Raw genomic sequence first — 18,471 nt, forward strand, 5'->3', positions numbered from 1 at the left:
ATGGTCACTCTGACAGAGCTTTAGAATTCCTCTGTGGAGATAATATAACCTTCTAGAAGGACAAACATCTCTGCAGCACTCCACTAATTAGGCCTTTATGGTAGATTGGCCAGATGGTAGCCACTCCTCAGTAAAAGGCTCATGTCATCTCACTTGGAGTTTGCCAAAAGGTACCTAAAGACTCTCATACCATGAGAAACACGATTCTCTGGTCTGATGAAACCAAGATTGGACTCTTTGGCCTGAATGACAAAGCTTCACACATGGAGGAAACCTGTCACCATCCCTACGGTGAAGCATGGTGGTGGCAGCATCATGCTGGGTTGATGTTTTTCAGCAGCAGGGACTGGGAGACTAGTCAGGATCGAGGCAAAGATGAACAGAGCAAAGTACAGATAGAGCCTTAATGCTCCAAAGTGCTCAGGACCTCAGACTGGGACGAAGTTTCACCTTCCAACAGGACAATGACCCTAAGCACACAACCAAGACAACACAGGAGGGGCTTCGGGACAAGTCTCTGAATCTCCTTGAGTGGCCCAGCCAGAGCGCGGAATTGAACCCAATCTAACATCTCTGGAGAGACCTGGAAATAGCTGGGCAGCAAAGCTCCCCATCCAACCTGACAGAGCTTGAGAGGATCTGCAGAGAAGAATGGGAGAAACTCCCCAAATACTGGTGTGCCATGTTTGTAGCATCATACTTAAGCAGACTTGAGGCTGTTATCACAGCCAAAGGTGCTTCAACAAAGTACTTAGTAAAGGATCTGAATACTTATGTAAATGTGATATTTCTGTTTTTTAAAATTTTGAATAAATTAGCATTCATTTGTTTTTAGAATAAGGCTGTAACCTAACAAAATGTGGAAAAAGTCCAGGTGTCTGAATATTTTCCGGAGGCACTGTATATCAGGGTTTCCGTTAGGAAAATCTTGCGCCGGACAAGTGACTGGGAAGATTTTAACTTATTGGACGTTTGATATATTCACTGGTCAATCATTTGCATTGGGTGCGTGACCGATTAGGGCATCCACCCACTCAGCCAGCACCATCAATAAACAAGGGATATTGGACAAATGAGCTACATTTACATGTCCTTAAAAACAGCCTATAACATATTACAAAAACACTATTCCTTGTGTTTCGATGTGTAGCATATGAAAAACATTATAGCCTATTGTTTTATTGGTTTTTACTTTCCTAAACACAACAATTGTCCACCTCACGGTTCAGCTGTCAGAGATTTGAGCACTAATGCATCAGGGCATTGAATGCATAAAGCCTATTGGCTTAGGTGTCCACTGTTTGATATGAATATTACACAAATAAATATAAGAGTGAGAGCGAGAGAGATGCAATTCTTTATACTTGTCAGATAGGCTACTGCATCTGCTATACAGATATAGGCATACAGAAGAAGGCTAATTTGTTCTGTTTTATTATAAAACATTTATTTTGCATACTCGCGTACCGGCTTCAGCACCTGGCTTTAAAATGGCCAAGGGGAAACGGTATGAAACTGTACTCATTAAGGGAACTTGAAAGACTTGAAAGACTAAAGCTCCATTCCATTGTTCAGTTTTCCTCACGATATAATATTGTGTTACTACTGTACAGCCACTACACTCTGTGTAGAAAACGGAGACATTCAGTCCCTTTTCTGGTAAGGTTTCATTAGAATGTAGGGTTTTGGCTAAAGCTCAGGCGTTGACGGGTTACTCACTTGGCTCAGCTTTGGCAGGAGACGTGTGGTTGAGTCCCTCCAGAGAGTCACTGCTGTCCTCCTCTAGGATGTAGTCAAAGTTGAGGATGAACATCATGACCATGCCCTCCTCGTTCTTCACTGGGATGATGTGGGTGTTACATAGGAAGTCAGAGCCTACGGGACAGGAAACAGGAAAAATAGAACAGAAGGGAAAGGTCAATATGTCTATACATCTTTATAAAAATGTCCTCATTTGGGAAACATTGTGTTTTTCCAACCTAAAGGTATTTAGTAAGAAGCCCTATATGAATTAAATCCTTTATTATCAGCAGTGTGCTGAGGCTGAACAAAACATTCTTATTGTTAACATTGTACTATCCTAAGAGATTCTCATTGTCAAATGCGTTCAGTCTTCCGCCCTAATTCTTAGTCCCTTCCTGTGGATAGGCGATAACTAAAACCCCTCAAAATGGATTGCCTTAACACCAATTATGGTTCACTGCAATCAGCCTAATCCCTGTCTCATTAATGACATTCAAGTCATCGACGGGACTCAAATAAATGAGACCACGTCACCCTTTAAAGTGTAATTAACATATGTTAATGTTCCACATTCATCACAAGGCAGCATGGGCCCCCAGAGTTAGCGGTGGTTTGTGATCGAAGCCCAGTGGGCGGGATATGGCGGCGCATCCCGTATGAAAAAGGAAAACGATGCACTTCAAACACTCTGGGTTATATTGCGACTGAAATAGCAGACAACAACACTAAAATAGTCCCACAGGTGTATTTCAAGCACACTGTAAACCCTGAATGTGCATTGCAAATGATAAGCCATGCAGGACATGTACGCTTGCATTGGTCACTGTGTCAAAATGAATGAGGGACACTGCGAGATGAGAGTGAAGACAACTAGATTATGTTCAACGTATCCTCTGCCTACAATGGAATCTCTGTCATTACTGTGATGGCCTCTGTCACAGGCGTATGTTTTATATATAGATCACATGGCATCTCTTCTCTTAAAGTGCTTCTCTCTCACGCAGATCAAAGTCCTGCTGTCACCGCCAGCCTATTAATAGCTCGGCATGGTCCCACGGGACAACCAGCCCTGCCAGTTTTACACCATGAAAAACACACATTACCACCAGGAAACACACACATTTAATACTTTTTACGTACTGGTCCCCCATGGGAATCGAACCCACAAACCTGGTGCTGCAAGCACCATGCTCTACCAACTGAGCTACAAAACGCACACACACACACACACACACACACACACACACACACACACACACACACACACAAATGCAAGCAAGCACACTACCAAGAAACACCCGCACACACACATTGCCACCAGTCCCTGTGCTCTCCTGTCTGTATCACCAAACATCAACACCAGCGACCAACCAACCATCCAATTGTTCTCCCCTCACTGGGGCTTCATGATTCTATTTGGGGCCCCAGAATTCTCTAGGCCCTAATAATATATCAGTGCCAGCAATATTGGACAGAGCCATAAATGAAAGGGGAAACACATGCAGGGCTGCACTATATCCACATTAGAATAACCCACTGGAGCAGGGGGACAGAGATCAAGAGAAGCATTTTGCAATTTAAGCTTAAGGGAAGGATTTACTACACAACCTTTGTGTTATATCGGCAGGTAGAGTTTGTACAGTATAAATGAATCCAGAGGGCCAAAACCAGTCCAGTAAACCCCTACAATATTAGAAATATACAGAGCAAAATCCAAGACTTAAGAGTTGGGTTCTTAGCGACTGAATTCTTCGCCAAACAGTTGAATTTCACGGTGCTCTGACGCTCTGCCACAAACCAGTTAAATAAATTGCTAATCCACCACCACAACAGCAACCCCCCTACTACTACTATACCCTACAACCCTTTACCCTATCCTTCTAGCTACCCCCTACACCTCCACAGTGTTCTTCAGCTCTGTCAATGTAAACCTGTGTGTATACCTCAGTGTGTGTGTTTGTGTGTGTGTGTGTGTGTGTGTGTGTGTGTTTTGTGTGTGTGTATGACAACATGTATCTGTCTGAATCTATCAACATCAATTATTCAGCAATTACTATGCTGTAGGAAGTAGAATGACTTGTTATGGGTGTGCAGAGCCGTGTATGGAGGCTGTGGTGTTTATGGAGACTGGTGTGTATGGAAGCTGGGTGTGTATGGAAGCTGGGGTGTGTATGGAAGCTGGGGTGTGTATGGAGGCTGGGGTGTGTATGGAGGCTGGGGTGTGTATGGAGGCTGGGGTGTGTATGGAGGCTGGGGTGTGTATGGAAGCTGGGGTGTGTATGGAGGCTGGGGTGTGTATGGAGGCTGGGGTGTGTATGGAGGCTGGGGTGTGTATGGAGGCTGGGGTGTGTATGGAGGCTGGGGTGTGTATGGAGGCTGGGGTGAGTATGGAGGCTGGGGTGTTTATTTATTTTTATTTTTTATTTATTTTACTAGGCAAGTCAGTTAAGAACAAATTCTTATTTTCAATGACGGCCTAGAAACAGTGGGTTAACTGCCTGTTCAGGGGCAGAACGACAGATTTGTACCTTGTCAGCTCGGGGATTCGAACTTGCAACCTTTCGGTTACTAGTCCAAGGCTCTAACCACTAGGCTACCCTGACACCGTTTATGGAGCCTGGGGTGTGTATTTAGGCTGGGTGTGTATGGAGGCTGTGGTGTGTATGGAGGCTGTGGTGTGTATAGAGGCTGGGGTGTGTATGGATGCTGGGGTGTGTATGGAGGCTGGGGTGTGTATGGAGGCTGGGGTGTGTATAGAGGCTGGGGTGTGTGTGGAGCTGGGGTGTGTGTAGAGGCATGGGTGTGTGTAGAGGCATGGGTGTGTGTGTGGAGGCTGGGGTGTATGTGGAATCTGGGGTGTGTGTGGAGGCTGGGGTGTGTATGGAAGCTGGGATGTATGTGGAGGCTGGGATGTATGTGGAGGCTGGGGTGTATGTGGAGGCTGGGATGTATGTGGAGGCTGGGATGTATGTGGTGGATGGGGTGTTATGGAGGCTGGGGTGTATGTGGAGGCTGGGATGTATGTGGAGGCTGGGATGTTATGGAGGCTGGGGTGTGTGTGTTATGAAGGTGGAGGGATGGTGGAGTTGTGTGTGATGATAATGATGGTGCTTTATAAACATTACATCGTGTAATCTGGACTGACCTTGGTGACACTAGATTTGCATGTCTGCCTTTGCATGTGGGAGTGCTTCTGTGTGTGTCTGAGTGTGATTCTGTGTTGCGGCGTGTGTGGGTTGAATCAATCTCTCTCAAATTCAAATTATTCAAATGAGAGTTATTATCACGAAGGAGTCATGAATGGAGCAATCCCATATGTAGCACCGCAGAAATCCCATATCAATCACGGGGTACAAATGTCTGTCCGTCCGTCTGTCTGTCTCGCTCTGTCCCTCTTCCTTTCCCAGCCCTATCTACCTCCCTCTCTGTGATGTGAGAAATGAGATGACCACCTACCCAGCCTCTCTTCAGCAGGACACCTGATGTATTATAAACAGACTGATCAAACGATCCCTGCAGGTGCTGATGCTAATTTCTGCCTGTCCGCCTGCATATTCAGTCTCAACAGCAGATCTGACACACACACACACACACACACACACACACACACACACACACACACACACACACACACACACACACACACACACACACACACACACACACACACACACACACACACACACACACACACACACACACACACACACACACACACACACAGCCTACCAGTGGCATTAATTAGGTAGATGTTCCCTGTCCAGCTAAATGTAATAGGCCATGATGAAGCTGATTTACATGGTGCTGTGTAATGGGAGAACACACCTGTAAACACAATACATCACTGAGGAAGACATGGGCCTGTATTCATGAAGCGTCTCAGAGTAGGAGCGCTGGCTGATCTAAGATCAGGTCCTCTCTGTCTGTAAATACAATACATCACTGAGGAAGACATGGGCCTGTATTCATGAAGCGTCTCAGAGTAGGAGCGCTGATCTACGATCAGGTCCTCTCTGTCTGTAAACACAATACATCACTGAGGAAGACATGGGCCTGTATTCATGAAGCGTCTCAGAGTAGGAGCGCTGATCTACGATCAGGTTCTCTCTGTCTGTAAATACAATACATCACTGAGGAAGACATGGGCATGTATTCATGAAGCGTCTCAGAGTAGGAGCGCTGATCTACGATCAGGTCCTCTCTGTCTGTCCAATCGTGTTGTGAAAATGGGCGCTGGTCTTTACAGTGTTGTACCTAGTGGGAATTTCACTATACAGCAGCATACAACCGTGGTATTGAAAACTTAATATAGTAGAATTCAATCGATCTTGTTTACTTAAAAAGAACATCAACATATTTTTGGGGATTCAAGTAATGATTTAGCATTTGAATGACTTCACGTCCTCCCCCCCCCCTATAATCTCTCTCCTCTACTGAGTCAGAGAAGGGGGCTGAAAGCCTAATAGACGTCCTTTGTTATTTCCTCTCCAAGGTTATTGATGACCAAACGCACCGGAACATGCTGACTTATAGTTAGTGATGACCAAACGCACCGGATCACGCTGACTTATAGTTAGTGATGACCAAACGCACCGGAACACGCTGACTTATAGTTAGTGATGACCAAACGCACCGGAACATGCTGACTTATAGGTAGTGATGACCAAACGCACCGGATCACGCTGACTTATAGTTAGTGATGACCAAACGCACCGGAACACGCTGACTTATAGTTAGTGATGACCAAACGCACCGGAACACGCTGACTTATAGTTAGTGATGACCAAACGCACCGGAACACGCTGACTTACAGTTAGTGATGACCAAACGCACCGGAACACGCTGACTTATAGTTAGTGATGACCAAACGCACCGGAACACGCTGACTTATAGTTAGTGATGACCAAACGCACCGGAACACGCTGACTTATAGTTAGTGATGACCAAACGCACCGGAACACGCTGACTTATAGTTAGTGATGACCAAACGCACCGGAACACGCTGACTTATAGTTAGTGATGACCAAACGCACCGGAACACGCTGACTTATAGTTAGCGATGACCAAACGCACTGGAACACGCTGACTTATAGTTAGCGATGACCAAACGCACTGGAACACGCCGACTTATAGTTAGTGATGACCAAACGCACCGGAACACGCTCACTTATAGTTAGCGATAACCAAACGCACCGGAACACGCTGACTTATAGTTAGCGGTGACCAAACGCACCGGAGAACGCTGACTTACAGTTAGTGATGGCCAAACTCACCGGAACACGCTGACTTACAGTTAGTGATGGCCAAACTCACCGGAACACGCTGACTTATAGTTAGTGATGACCAAACGCACCGGAACACGCTGACTTATAGTTAGTGATGACCAAACGCACCGGAACACGCTGACTTATAGTTAGTGATGACCAAACGCACCGGAACACGCTGACTTACAGTTAGTGATGGCCAAACTCACCGGAACACGCTGACTTATAGTTAGTGATGACCAAACGCACCAGAACACGCTGACTTATAGTTAGTGATGGCCAAACTCACCGGAACACGCTGACTTACAGTTAGTGATGACCAAACGCACCGGAACACGCTGACTTACAGTTAGTGATGACCAAACGCACCGGAACACGCTGACTTATAGTTAGTGATGACCAAACGCACCGGAACATGCTGACTTATAGGTAGTGATGACCAAACGCACCGGATCACGCTGACTTATAGTTAGTGATGACCAAACGCACCGGAACACGCTGACTTATAGTTAGTGATGACCAAACGCACCGGAACACGCTGACTTATAGTTAGTGATGACCAAACGCACCGGAACACGCTGACTTACAGTTAGTGATGACCAAACGCACCGGAACACGCTGACTTATAGTTAGTGATGACCAAACGCACCGGAACACGCTGACTTATAGTTAGTGATGACCAAACGCACCGGAACACGCTGACTTATAGTTAGTGATGACCAAACGCACCGGAACACGCTGACTTATAGTTAGTGATGACCAAACGCACCGGAACACGCTGACTTATAGTTAGTGATGACCAAACGCACCGAACACGCTGACTTATAGTTAGTGATGACCAAACGCACCGGAATACGCTGACTTATAGTTAGTGATGACCAAACGCACCGGAACACGCTGACTTATAGTTAGTGATGACCAAACGCACCGGAACACGCTGACTTATAGTTAGTGATGACCAAACGCACCGGAACACGCTGACTTACAGTTAGTGATGACCAAACGCACCGGAACACGCTGACTTATAGTTAGTGATGACCAAACGCACCGGAACACGCTGACTTACAGTTAGTGATGACCAAACGCACCGGAACACGCTGACTTATAGTTAGTGATGACCAAACGCACCGGAACACGCTGACTTATAGTTAGTGATGACCAAACGCACCGGAACACGCTGACTTATAGTTAGTGATGACCAAACGCACCTGAACACGCTGACTTATAGTTAGTGATGACCAAACGCACCGGAACACGCTGACTTATAGTTAGTGATGACCAAACACACCGGAACACGCTGACTTATAGTTAGTAATGACTAAACGCACCGGAACACGCTGACTTATAGTTAGCGATGACCAAACGCACCGGAACACGCTGACTTATAGTTAGCGATGACCAAACGCACCGGAACACGCCGACTTATAGTTAGCGATGACCAAACGCACCGGAACACGCTCACTTATAGTTAGCGATAACCAAACGCACCGGAACACGCTGACTTATAGTTAGCGGTGACCAAACGCACCGGAGAACGCTGACTTACAGTTAGTGATGGCCAAACGCACCGGAGAACGCTGACTTACAGTTAGTGATGGCCAAACTCACCGGAACACGCTGACTTACAGTTAGTGATGGTCAAACTCACCGGAACACGCTGACTTATAGTTAGTGATGACCAAACGCACCGGAACACGCTGACTTATAGTTAGTGATGACCAAACGCACCGGAACACGCTGACTTATAGTTAGTGATGACCAAACGCACCGGAACACGCTGACTTACAGTTAGTGATGGCCAAACTCACCAGAACACGCTGACTTATAGTTAGTGATGACCAAACGCACCAGAACACGCTGACTTATAGTTAGTGATGACCAAACGCACCAGAACACGCTGACTTACAGTTAGTGATGGCCAAACTCACCGGAACACGCTGACTTACAGTTAGTGATGACCAAACGCACCGGAACACGCTGACTTACAGTTAGTGATGACCAAACGCACCGGGACACGCTGACTTATAGTTAGTGATGGCCAAACGCACCGGAACACGCTGACTTACAGTTAGTGATGACCAAACGCACCGGAACATGCTGACTTATATTTAGTGATGACCAAACGCACCAGAACACGCTGACTTACAGTTAGTGATGGCCAAACGCACCAGAACACGCTGACTTATAGTTAGTGATGACCAAACGCACTGGAACACGCTGACTTACAGTTAGTGATGACCAAACACACCGGAACACGCTGACTTATAGTTAGTAATGACCAAACGCACCGGAACACGCTGACGTATAGTTAGTGATGACCAAACGCACCGGAACACGCTGACTTATAGTTAGTGATGGCCAAACGCACCGGAACACGCTGACTTACAGTTAGTGATGACCAAACGCACCGGAACACGCTGACTTACAGTTAGTGATGACCAAACGCACCGGAACACGCTGACTTACAGTTAGTGATGACCAAACACACCGGAACACACTGACTTACAGTTAGTGATGGCCAAACACACCAGAACACGCTGACTTACAGTTAGTGATTGCCATACGCACCGGAGAACGCTGACTTACAGTTAGTGATGACCAAACACACCGGTACACGCTGACTTGTAGTTAGTGATGACCAAACTCACCGGAACACGCTGACTTACAGTTAGTGATGACCAAACGCACCGTAACACGCTGACTTACAGTTAGTGATAACCAAACACACCGGAACACACTGACTTACAGTTAGTGATGGCCAAACACACCAGAACACGCTGACTTACAGTTAGTGATTGCCATACGCACCGGAGAACGCTGACTTACAGTTAGTGATGACCAAACTCACCGGAACACGCTGACTTACAGTTAGTGATGACCAAACGCACCGGAACACGCTGACTTACAGTTAGTGATGGCCAAACTCACCGGAACACGCTGACTTACAGTTAGTGATGGCCAAACGCACCAGAACATGCTGACTTACAGTTAGTGATGGCCAAACGCACCAGAACACGCTGACTTACAGTTAGTGATGACCAAACACACCGGAACACGCTGACTTATAGTTAGTGATGGCCAAACGCACCGGAACACGCTGACTTACAGTTAGTGATGACCAAACGCACCGGAACACGCTGACTTACAGTTAGTGATGACCAAACACACCGGAACACACTGACTTACAGTTAGTGATGGCCAAACACACCAGAACACGCTGACTTACAGTTGGTGATTGCCATACGCACCGGAGAACGCTGACTTACAGTTAGTGATGACCAAACACACCGGAACACGCTGACTTATAGTTAGTGATGACCAAACTCACCGGAACACGCTGACTTACAGTTAGTGATGACCAAACGCACCGGAACACGCTGACTTACAGTTAGTGATGACCAAACGCAGCAGAACACGTTGACTTACAGTTAGTGATGACCAAACGCCCCGGAGAACGCTGACTTACAGTTAGTGATGGCCAAACTCACCGGAACACGCTGACTTACAGTTAGTGATGGCCAAACGCACCAGAACATGCTGACTTATAGTTAGTGATGACCAAACACACCGGAACACGCTGACTTATAGTTAGTGATGACCAAACGCACCGGAACACGCTGACTTATAGTTAGTGATGACCAAACGCACCGGAACACGCTGACTTATAGTTAGTGATGACCAAACACACCGGAACACGCTGACTTATAGTTAGTGATGACCAAACGCACCGGAACACGCTGACTTATAGTTAGTGATGACCAAACTCACCGGAACACGCTGACTTACAGTTAGTGATGACCAAACGCACCGGAACATGCTGACTTACAGTTAGTGATGACCAAACACACCGGAACACACTGACTTACAGTTAGTGATGGCCAAACACACCAGAACACGCTGACTTACAGTTAGTGATTGCCATACGCACCGGAGAACGCTGACTTACAGTTAGTGATGACCAAACTCACCGGAACACGCTGACTTACAGTTAGTGATGACCAAACGCACCAGAACACATTGACTTACAGTTAGTGATGACCAAACGCACCGGAACACGCTGACTTACAGTTAGTGATGGCCAAACTCACCGGAACACGCTGACTTACAGTTAGTGATGGCCAAACGCACCAGAACATGCTGACTTATAGTTAGTGATGGCCAAACGCACCAGAACACGCTGACTTACAGTTAGTGATGACCAAATGCACCAGAACACGCTGACTTACAGTTAGTGATGCCCAAAACACGCTGACCGGAACACGCTGACTTACAGTTAGTGATGACCAAACGCACCGAACACGCTGACTTACAGTTAGTGATGGCCAAACGCACCGGAACACGCTGACTTACAGTTAGTGATGACCAAACGCACCAGAACACGCTGACTTATAGTTAGTGATGACCAAACCCGGAACACGCTGACTTATAGTTAGTGATGACCAAACGCACCGGAACATGCTGACTTATAGTTAGTGATGACCAAACTCACCGGAACACGCTGACTTACAGTTAGTGATGACCAAACGCACCGGAACATGCTGACTTACAGTTAGTGATGACCAAACACACCGGAACACACTGACTTACAGTTAGTGATGGCCAAACACACCAGAACACGCTGACTTACAGTTAGTGATTGCCAAACGCACCGAACACGCTGACTTACAGTTAGTGATGACCAAACTCACCGGAACACGCTGACTTACAGTTAGTGATGACCAAACGCACCAGAACACACTGACTTACAGTTAGTGATGGCCAAACACACCAGAACACGCTGACTTACAGTTAGTGATTGCCATACGCACCGGAGAACGCTGACTTACAGTTAGTGATGACCAAACTCACCGGAACACGCTGACTTACAGTTAGTGATGACCAAACGCACCAGAACACATTGACTTACAGTTAGTGATGACCAAACGCACCGAACACGCTGACTTACAGTTAGTGATGGCCAAACTCACCGGAACACGCTGACTTACAGTTAGTGATGGCCAAACGCACCAGAACATGCTGACTTATAGTTAGTGATGGCCAAACGCACCAGAACACGCTGACTTACAGTTAGTGATGACCAAACACACCGAACACGCTGACTTACAGTTAGTGATGGCCAAACGCACCAGAACATGCTGACTTATAGTTAGTGATGGCCAAACGCACCAGAACATGCTGACTTACAGTTAGTGATGACCAAACACACCAGAACACGCTGACTTACAGTTAGTGATGCCAAACGCACCGGAACACGCTGACTTACAGTTAGTGATGACCAAACACACCGGAACACGCTGACTTACAGTTAGTGATGACCAAACACACCGGAACACTCTGACTTACAGTTAGTGATGGCCAAACACACCAGAACACGCTGACTTACAGTTAGTGATGACCAAACACACCGGAACACGCTGACTTATAGTTAGTGATGGCCAAACGCACCGGAACACGCTGACTTACAGTTAGTGATGACCAAACACACCGGAACACACTGACTTACAGTTAGTGATGGCCAAACACACCAGAACACGCTGACTTACAGTTAGTGATTGCCATACGCACCGGAGAACGCTGACTTACAGTTAGTGATGACCAAACACACCGGTACACGCTGACTTATAGTTAGTGATGACCAAACTCACCGGAACACGCTGACTTACAGTTAGTGATGACCAAACGCACCATAACACGCTGACTTACAGTTAGTGATGACCAAACACACCGGAACACACTGACTTACAGTTAGTGATGGCCAAACACACCAGAACACGCTGACTTACAGTTATTGATTGCCATACGCACCGGAGAACGCTGACTTACAGTTAGTGATGACCAAACTCACCGGAACACGCTGACTTACAGTTAGTGATGACCAAACGCACCAGAACACATTGACTTACAGTTAGTGATGACCAAACGCACCGGAACACGCTGACTTACAGTTAGTGATGGCCAAACTCACCGGAACACGCTGACTTACAGTTAGTGATGGCCAAACGACTTATAGTTAGTGATGAACATGCTGACTTATAGTTAGTGATGGCCAAACGCACCAGAACACGCTGACTTACAGTTAGTGATGACCAAACGCACCAGAACACGCTGACTTACAGTTAGTGATGGCCAAACGCACCGGAACACGCTGACTTACAGTTAGTGATGACCAAACGCACCAGAACACGCTGACTTACAGTTAGTGATGGCCAAACGCACCGAACACGCTGACTTACAGTTAGTGATGACCAAACGCACCGGAACACGCTGACTTATTGTTAGTGATGACCAAATGCATCGGAACACGCTGACTTATAGTTAGTGATGGCCAAACGCACCGAACACGCTGACTTATAGTTAGTGATGACCAAACGCACCGGAACACGCTGACTTACAGTTAGTGATGGCCAAACGCACCGGAACACGCTGACTTACAGTGAGTGATGACCAAACGCACCAGAACACGCTGACTTATAGTTAGTGATGACCAAACACACCGGAACACGCTGACTTATAGTTAGTGATGACCAAACGCACCGGAACATGCTGACTTATAGTTAGTGATGACCAAACTCACCGGAACACGCTGACTTATAGTTAGTGATGGCCAAACGCACCGGAACACGCTGACTTACAGTTAGTGATGACCAAACGCACCGGAACACGCTGACTTACAGTTAGTGATGACCAAACACACCGGAACACACTGACTTACAGTTAGTGATGGCCAAACACACCAGAACACGCTGACTTACAGTTAGTGATTGCCATACGCACCGGAGAACGCTGACTTACAGTTAGTGATGACCAAACACACCGGTACACGCTGACTTATAGTTAGTGATGACCAAACTCACCGGAACACGCTGACTTACAGTTAGTGATGACCAAACGCACCGTAACACGCTGACTTACAGTTAGTGATGACCAAACACACCGGAACACGCTGACTTACAGTTAGTGATGGCCAAACGCACCAGAACATGCTGACTTATAGTTAGTGATGGCCAAACGCACCAGAACACGCTGACTTACAGTTAGTGATGACCAAATGCACCAGAACACGCTGACTTACAGTTAGTGATGCCCAAACGCACCGGAACACGCTGACTTACAGTTAGTGATGACCAAACACACCGGAACACGCTGACTTACAGTTAGTGATGACCAAACACACCGGAACACTCTGACTTACAGTTAGTGATGGCCAAACACACCAGAACACGCTGACTTACAGTTAGTGATGACCAAACACACCGGAACACGCTGACTTATAGTTAGTGATGCCCAAACGCACCGGAACACGCTGACTTACAGTTAGTGATGACCAAACACACCGGAACACACTGACTTACAGTTAGTGATGGCCAAACACACCAGAACACGCTGACTTACAGTTAGTGATTGCCATACGCACCGGAGAACGCTGACTTACAGTTAGTGATGACCAAACACACCGGTACACGCTGACTTATAGTTAGTGATGACCAAACTCACCGGAACACGCTGACTTACAGTTAGTGATGACCAAACGCACCGTAACACGCTGACTTACAGTTAGTGATGACCAAACACACCGGAACACACTGACTTACAGTTAGTGATGGCCAAACACACCAGAACACGCTGACTTACAGTTATTGATTGCCATACGCACCGGAGAACGCTGACTTACAGTTAGTGATGACCAAACTCACCGAACACGCTGACTTACAGTTAGTGATGACCAAACTCACCAGAACACGTTGACTTACAGTTAGTGATGACCAAACGCACCGGAACACGCTGACTTACAGTTAGTGATGGCCAAACTCACCGGAACACGCTGACTTACAGTTAGTGATGGCCAAACGCACCAGAACATGCTGACTTATAGTTAGTGATGGCCAAACGCACCAGAACACGCTGACTTACAGTTAGTGATGACCAAACGCACCAGAACACGCTGACTTACAGTTAGTGATGGCCAAACGCACCGGAACACGCTGACTTACAGTTAGTGATGACCAAACGCACCAGAACACGCTGACTTACAGTTAGTGATGGCCAAACGCACCGGAACACGCTGACTTACAGTTAGTGATGACCAAACGCATCGGAACACGCTGACTTATTGTTAGTGATGACCAAATGCATCGGAACACGCTTACTTATAGTTAGTGATGGCCAAACGCACCGGAACACGCTGACTTATAGTTAGTGATGACCAAACGCACCGGAACACGCTGACTTACAGTTAGTGATGGCCAAACGCACCGGAACACGCTGACTTACAGTTAGTGATGACCAAACGCACCAGAACACGCTGACTTATAGTTAGTGATGACCAAACACACCGGAACACGCTGACTTATAGTTAGTGATGACCAAACGCACCGAACATGCTGACTTATAGTTAGTGATGACCAAACTCACCGGAACATGCTGACTTACAGTTAGTGATGACCAAACGCACCGGAACATGCTGACTTACAGTTAGTGATGACCAAACACACCGGAACACACTGACTTACAGTTAGTGATGGCCAAACACACCAGAACACGCTGACTTACAGTTAGTGATTGCCATACGCACCGGAGAACGCTGACTTACAGTTAGTGATGACCAAACTCACCGGAACACGCTGACTTACAGTTAGTGATGACCAAACGCACCAGAACACATTGACTTACAGTTAGTGATGACCAAACGCACCGGAACACGCTGACTTACAGTTAGTGATGGCCAAACTCACCGGAACACGCTGACTTACAGTTAGTGATGGCCAAACGCACCAGAACATGCTGACTTATAGTTAGTGATGGCCAAACGCACCAGAACACGCTGACTTACAGTTAGTGATGACCAAACACACCGGAACACGCTGACTTACAGTTAGTGATGGCCAAACGCACCAGAACATGCTGACTTATAGTTAGTGATGGCCAAACGCACCAGAACATGCTGACTTACAGTTAGTGATGACCAAATGCACCAGAACACGCTGACTTACAGTTAGTGATGCCCAAACGCACCGGAACACGCTGACTTACAGTTAGTGATGACCAAACACACCGGAACACGCTGACTTACAGTTAGTGATGACCAAACACACCGGAACACTCTGACTTACAGTTAGTGATGGCCAAACACACCAGAACACGCTGACTTACAGTTAGTGATGACCAAACACACCGGAACACGCTGACTTATAGTTAGTGATGGCCAAACGCACCGGAACACGCTGACTTACAGTTAGTGATGACCAAACACACCGGAACACACTGACTTACAGTTAGTGATGGCCAAACACACCAGAACACGCTGACTTACAGTTAGTGATTGCCATACGCACCGGAGAACGCTGACTTACAGTTAGTGATGACCAAACACACCGGTACACGCTGACTTATAGTTAGTGATGACCAAACTCACCGGAACACGCTGACTTACAGTTAGTGATGACCAAACGCACCATAACACGCTGACTTACAGTTAGTGATGACCAAACACACCGGAACACACTGACTTACAGTTAGTGATGGCCAAACACACCAGAACACGCTGACTTACAGTTAGTTGATTGCCATACGCACCGGAGAACGCTGACTTACAGTTAGTGATGACCAAACTCACCGGAACACGCTGACTTACAGTTAGTGATGACCAAACGCACCAGAACACATTGACTTACAGTTAGTGATGACCAAACGCACCGGAACACGCTGACTTACAGTTAGTGATGGCCAAACTCACCGGAACACGCTGACTTACAGTTAGTGATGGCCAAACGCACCAGAACATGCTGACTTATAGTTAGTGATGGCCAAACGCACCAGAACACGCTGACTTACAGTTAGTGATGACCAAACGCACCAGAACACGCTGACTTACAGTTAGTGATGGCCAAACGCACCGGAACACGCTGACTTACAGTTAGTGATGACCAAACGCACCAGAACACGCTGACTTACAGTTAGTGATGGCCAAACGCACCGGAACACGCTGACTTACAGTTAGTGATGACCAAACGCATCGGAACACGCTGACTTATTGTTAGTGATGACCAAATGCATCGGAACACGCTTACTTATAGTTAGTGATGGCCAAACGCACCGGAACACGCTGACTTATAGTTAGTGATGACCAAACGCACCGGAACACGCTGACTTACAGTTAGTGATGGCCAAACGCACCGGAACACGCTGACTTACAGTGAGTGATGACCAAACGCACCAGAACACGCTGACTTATAGTTAGTGATGACCAAACACACCGGAACACGCTGACTTATAGTTAGTGATGACCAAACGCACCGGAACATGCTGACTTATAGTTAGTGATGACCAAACTCACCGGAACACGCTGACTTACAGTTAGTGATGACCAAACGCACCGGAACATGCTGACTTACAGTTAGTGATGACCAAACACACCGGAACACACTGACTTACAGTTAGTGATGGCCAAACACACCAGAACACGCTGACTTACAGTTAGTGATTGCCATACGCACCGGAGAACGCTGACTTACAGTTAGTGATGACCAAACTCACCGGAACACGCTGACTTACAGTTAGTGATGACCAAACGCACCAGAACACATTGACTTACAGTTAGTGATGACCAAACGCACCGGAACACGCTGACTTACAGTTAGTGATGGCCAAACTCACCGGAACACGCTGACTTACAGTTAGTGATGGCCAAACGCACCAGAACATGCTGACTTATAGTTAGTGATGGCCAAACGCACCAGAACACGCTGACTTACAGTTAGTGATGACCAAATGCACCAGAACACGCTGACTTACAGTTAGTGATGCCCAAACGCACCGGAACACGCTGACTTACAGTTAGTGATGACCAAACACACCGGAACACGCTGACTTACAGTTAGTGATGACCAAACACACCGGAACACTCTGACTTACAGTTAGTGATGGCCAAACACACCAGAACACGCTGACTTACAGTTAGTGATGACCAAACACACCGGAACACGCTGACTTATAGTTAGTGATGGCCAAACGCACCGGAACACGCTGACTTACAGTTAGTGATGACCAAACGCACCGGAACACGCTGACTTACAGTTAGTGATGACCAAACACACCGGAACACACTGACTTACAGTTAGTGATTGCCAAACTCACCAGAACACGCTGACTTACAGTTAGTGATTGCCAAACTCACCGGAACACGCTGACTTACAGTTAGTGATGGCCAAACGCACCAGAACATGCTGACTTATAGTTAGTGATGGCCAAACGCACCAGAACACGCTGACTTACAGTTAGTGATGACCAAACGCACCAGAACACGCTGACTTACAGTTAGTGATGGCCAAACGCACCGGAACACGCTGACTTACAGTTAGTGATGACCAAACGCTCCAGAACACGCTGACTTATAGTTAGTGATGACCAAACGCATCGGAACACGCTGACTTATAGTTAGTGATGGCCAAACGCACCGGAACACGCT

General features: G+C 46.8%; 1 protein-coding gene across 3 annotated transcripts in view; it reads right to left on the reverse strand.

The window, feature by feature from the left end:
- LOC124010378 (potassium voltage-gated channel subfamily H member 7-like) overlaps positions 1–18,471 on the reverse strand; it is an 86,634-nt gene that overhangs the window by 46,523 nt on the left and 21,640 nt on the right. For all 3 annotated transcript variants that reach the window (XM_046322765.1, XM_046322764.1, XM_046322766.1), the window contains exon 3: positions 1,720–1,875. In XM_046322765.1, the coding sequence (XP_046178721.1) occupies positions 1,720–1,875 (156 nt within the window). The remainder of the gene's footprint in view (positions 1–1,719; positions 1,876–18,471) is intronic.

The sequence above is a fragment of the Oncorhynchus gorbuscha genome, linkage group LG23 (genome assembly GCF_021184085.1).
Source record: "Oncorhynchus gorbuscha isolate QuinsamMale2020 ecotype Even-year linkage group LG23, OgorEven_v1.0, whole genome shotgun sequence".
Lineage (NCBI taxonomy): Eukaryota > Metazoa > Chordata > Actinopteri > Salmoniformes > Salmonidae > Oncorhynchus > Oncorhynchus gorbuscha.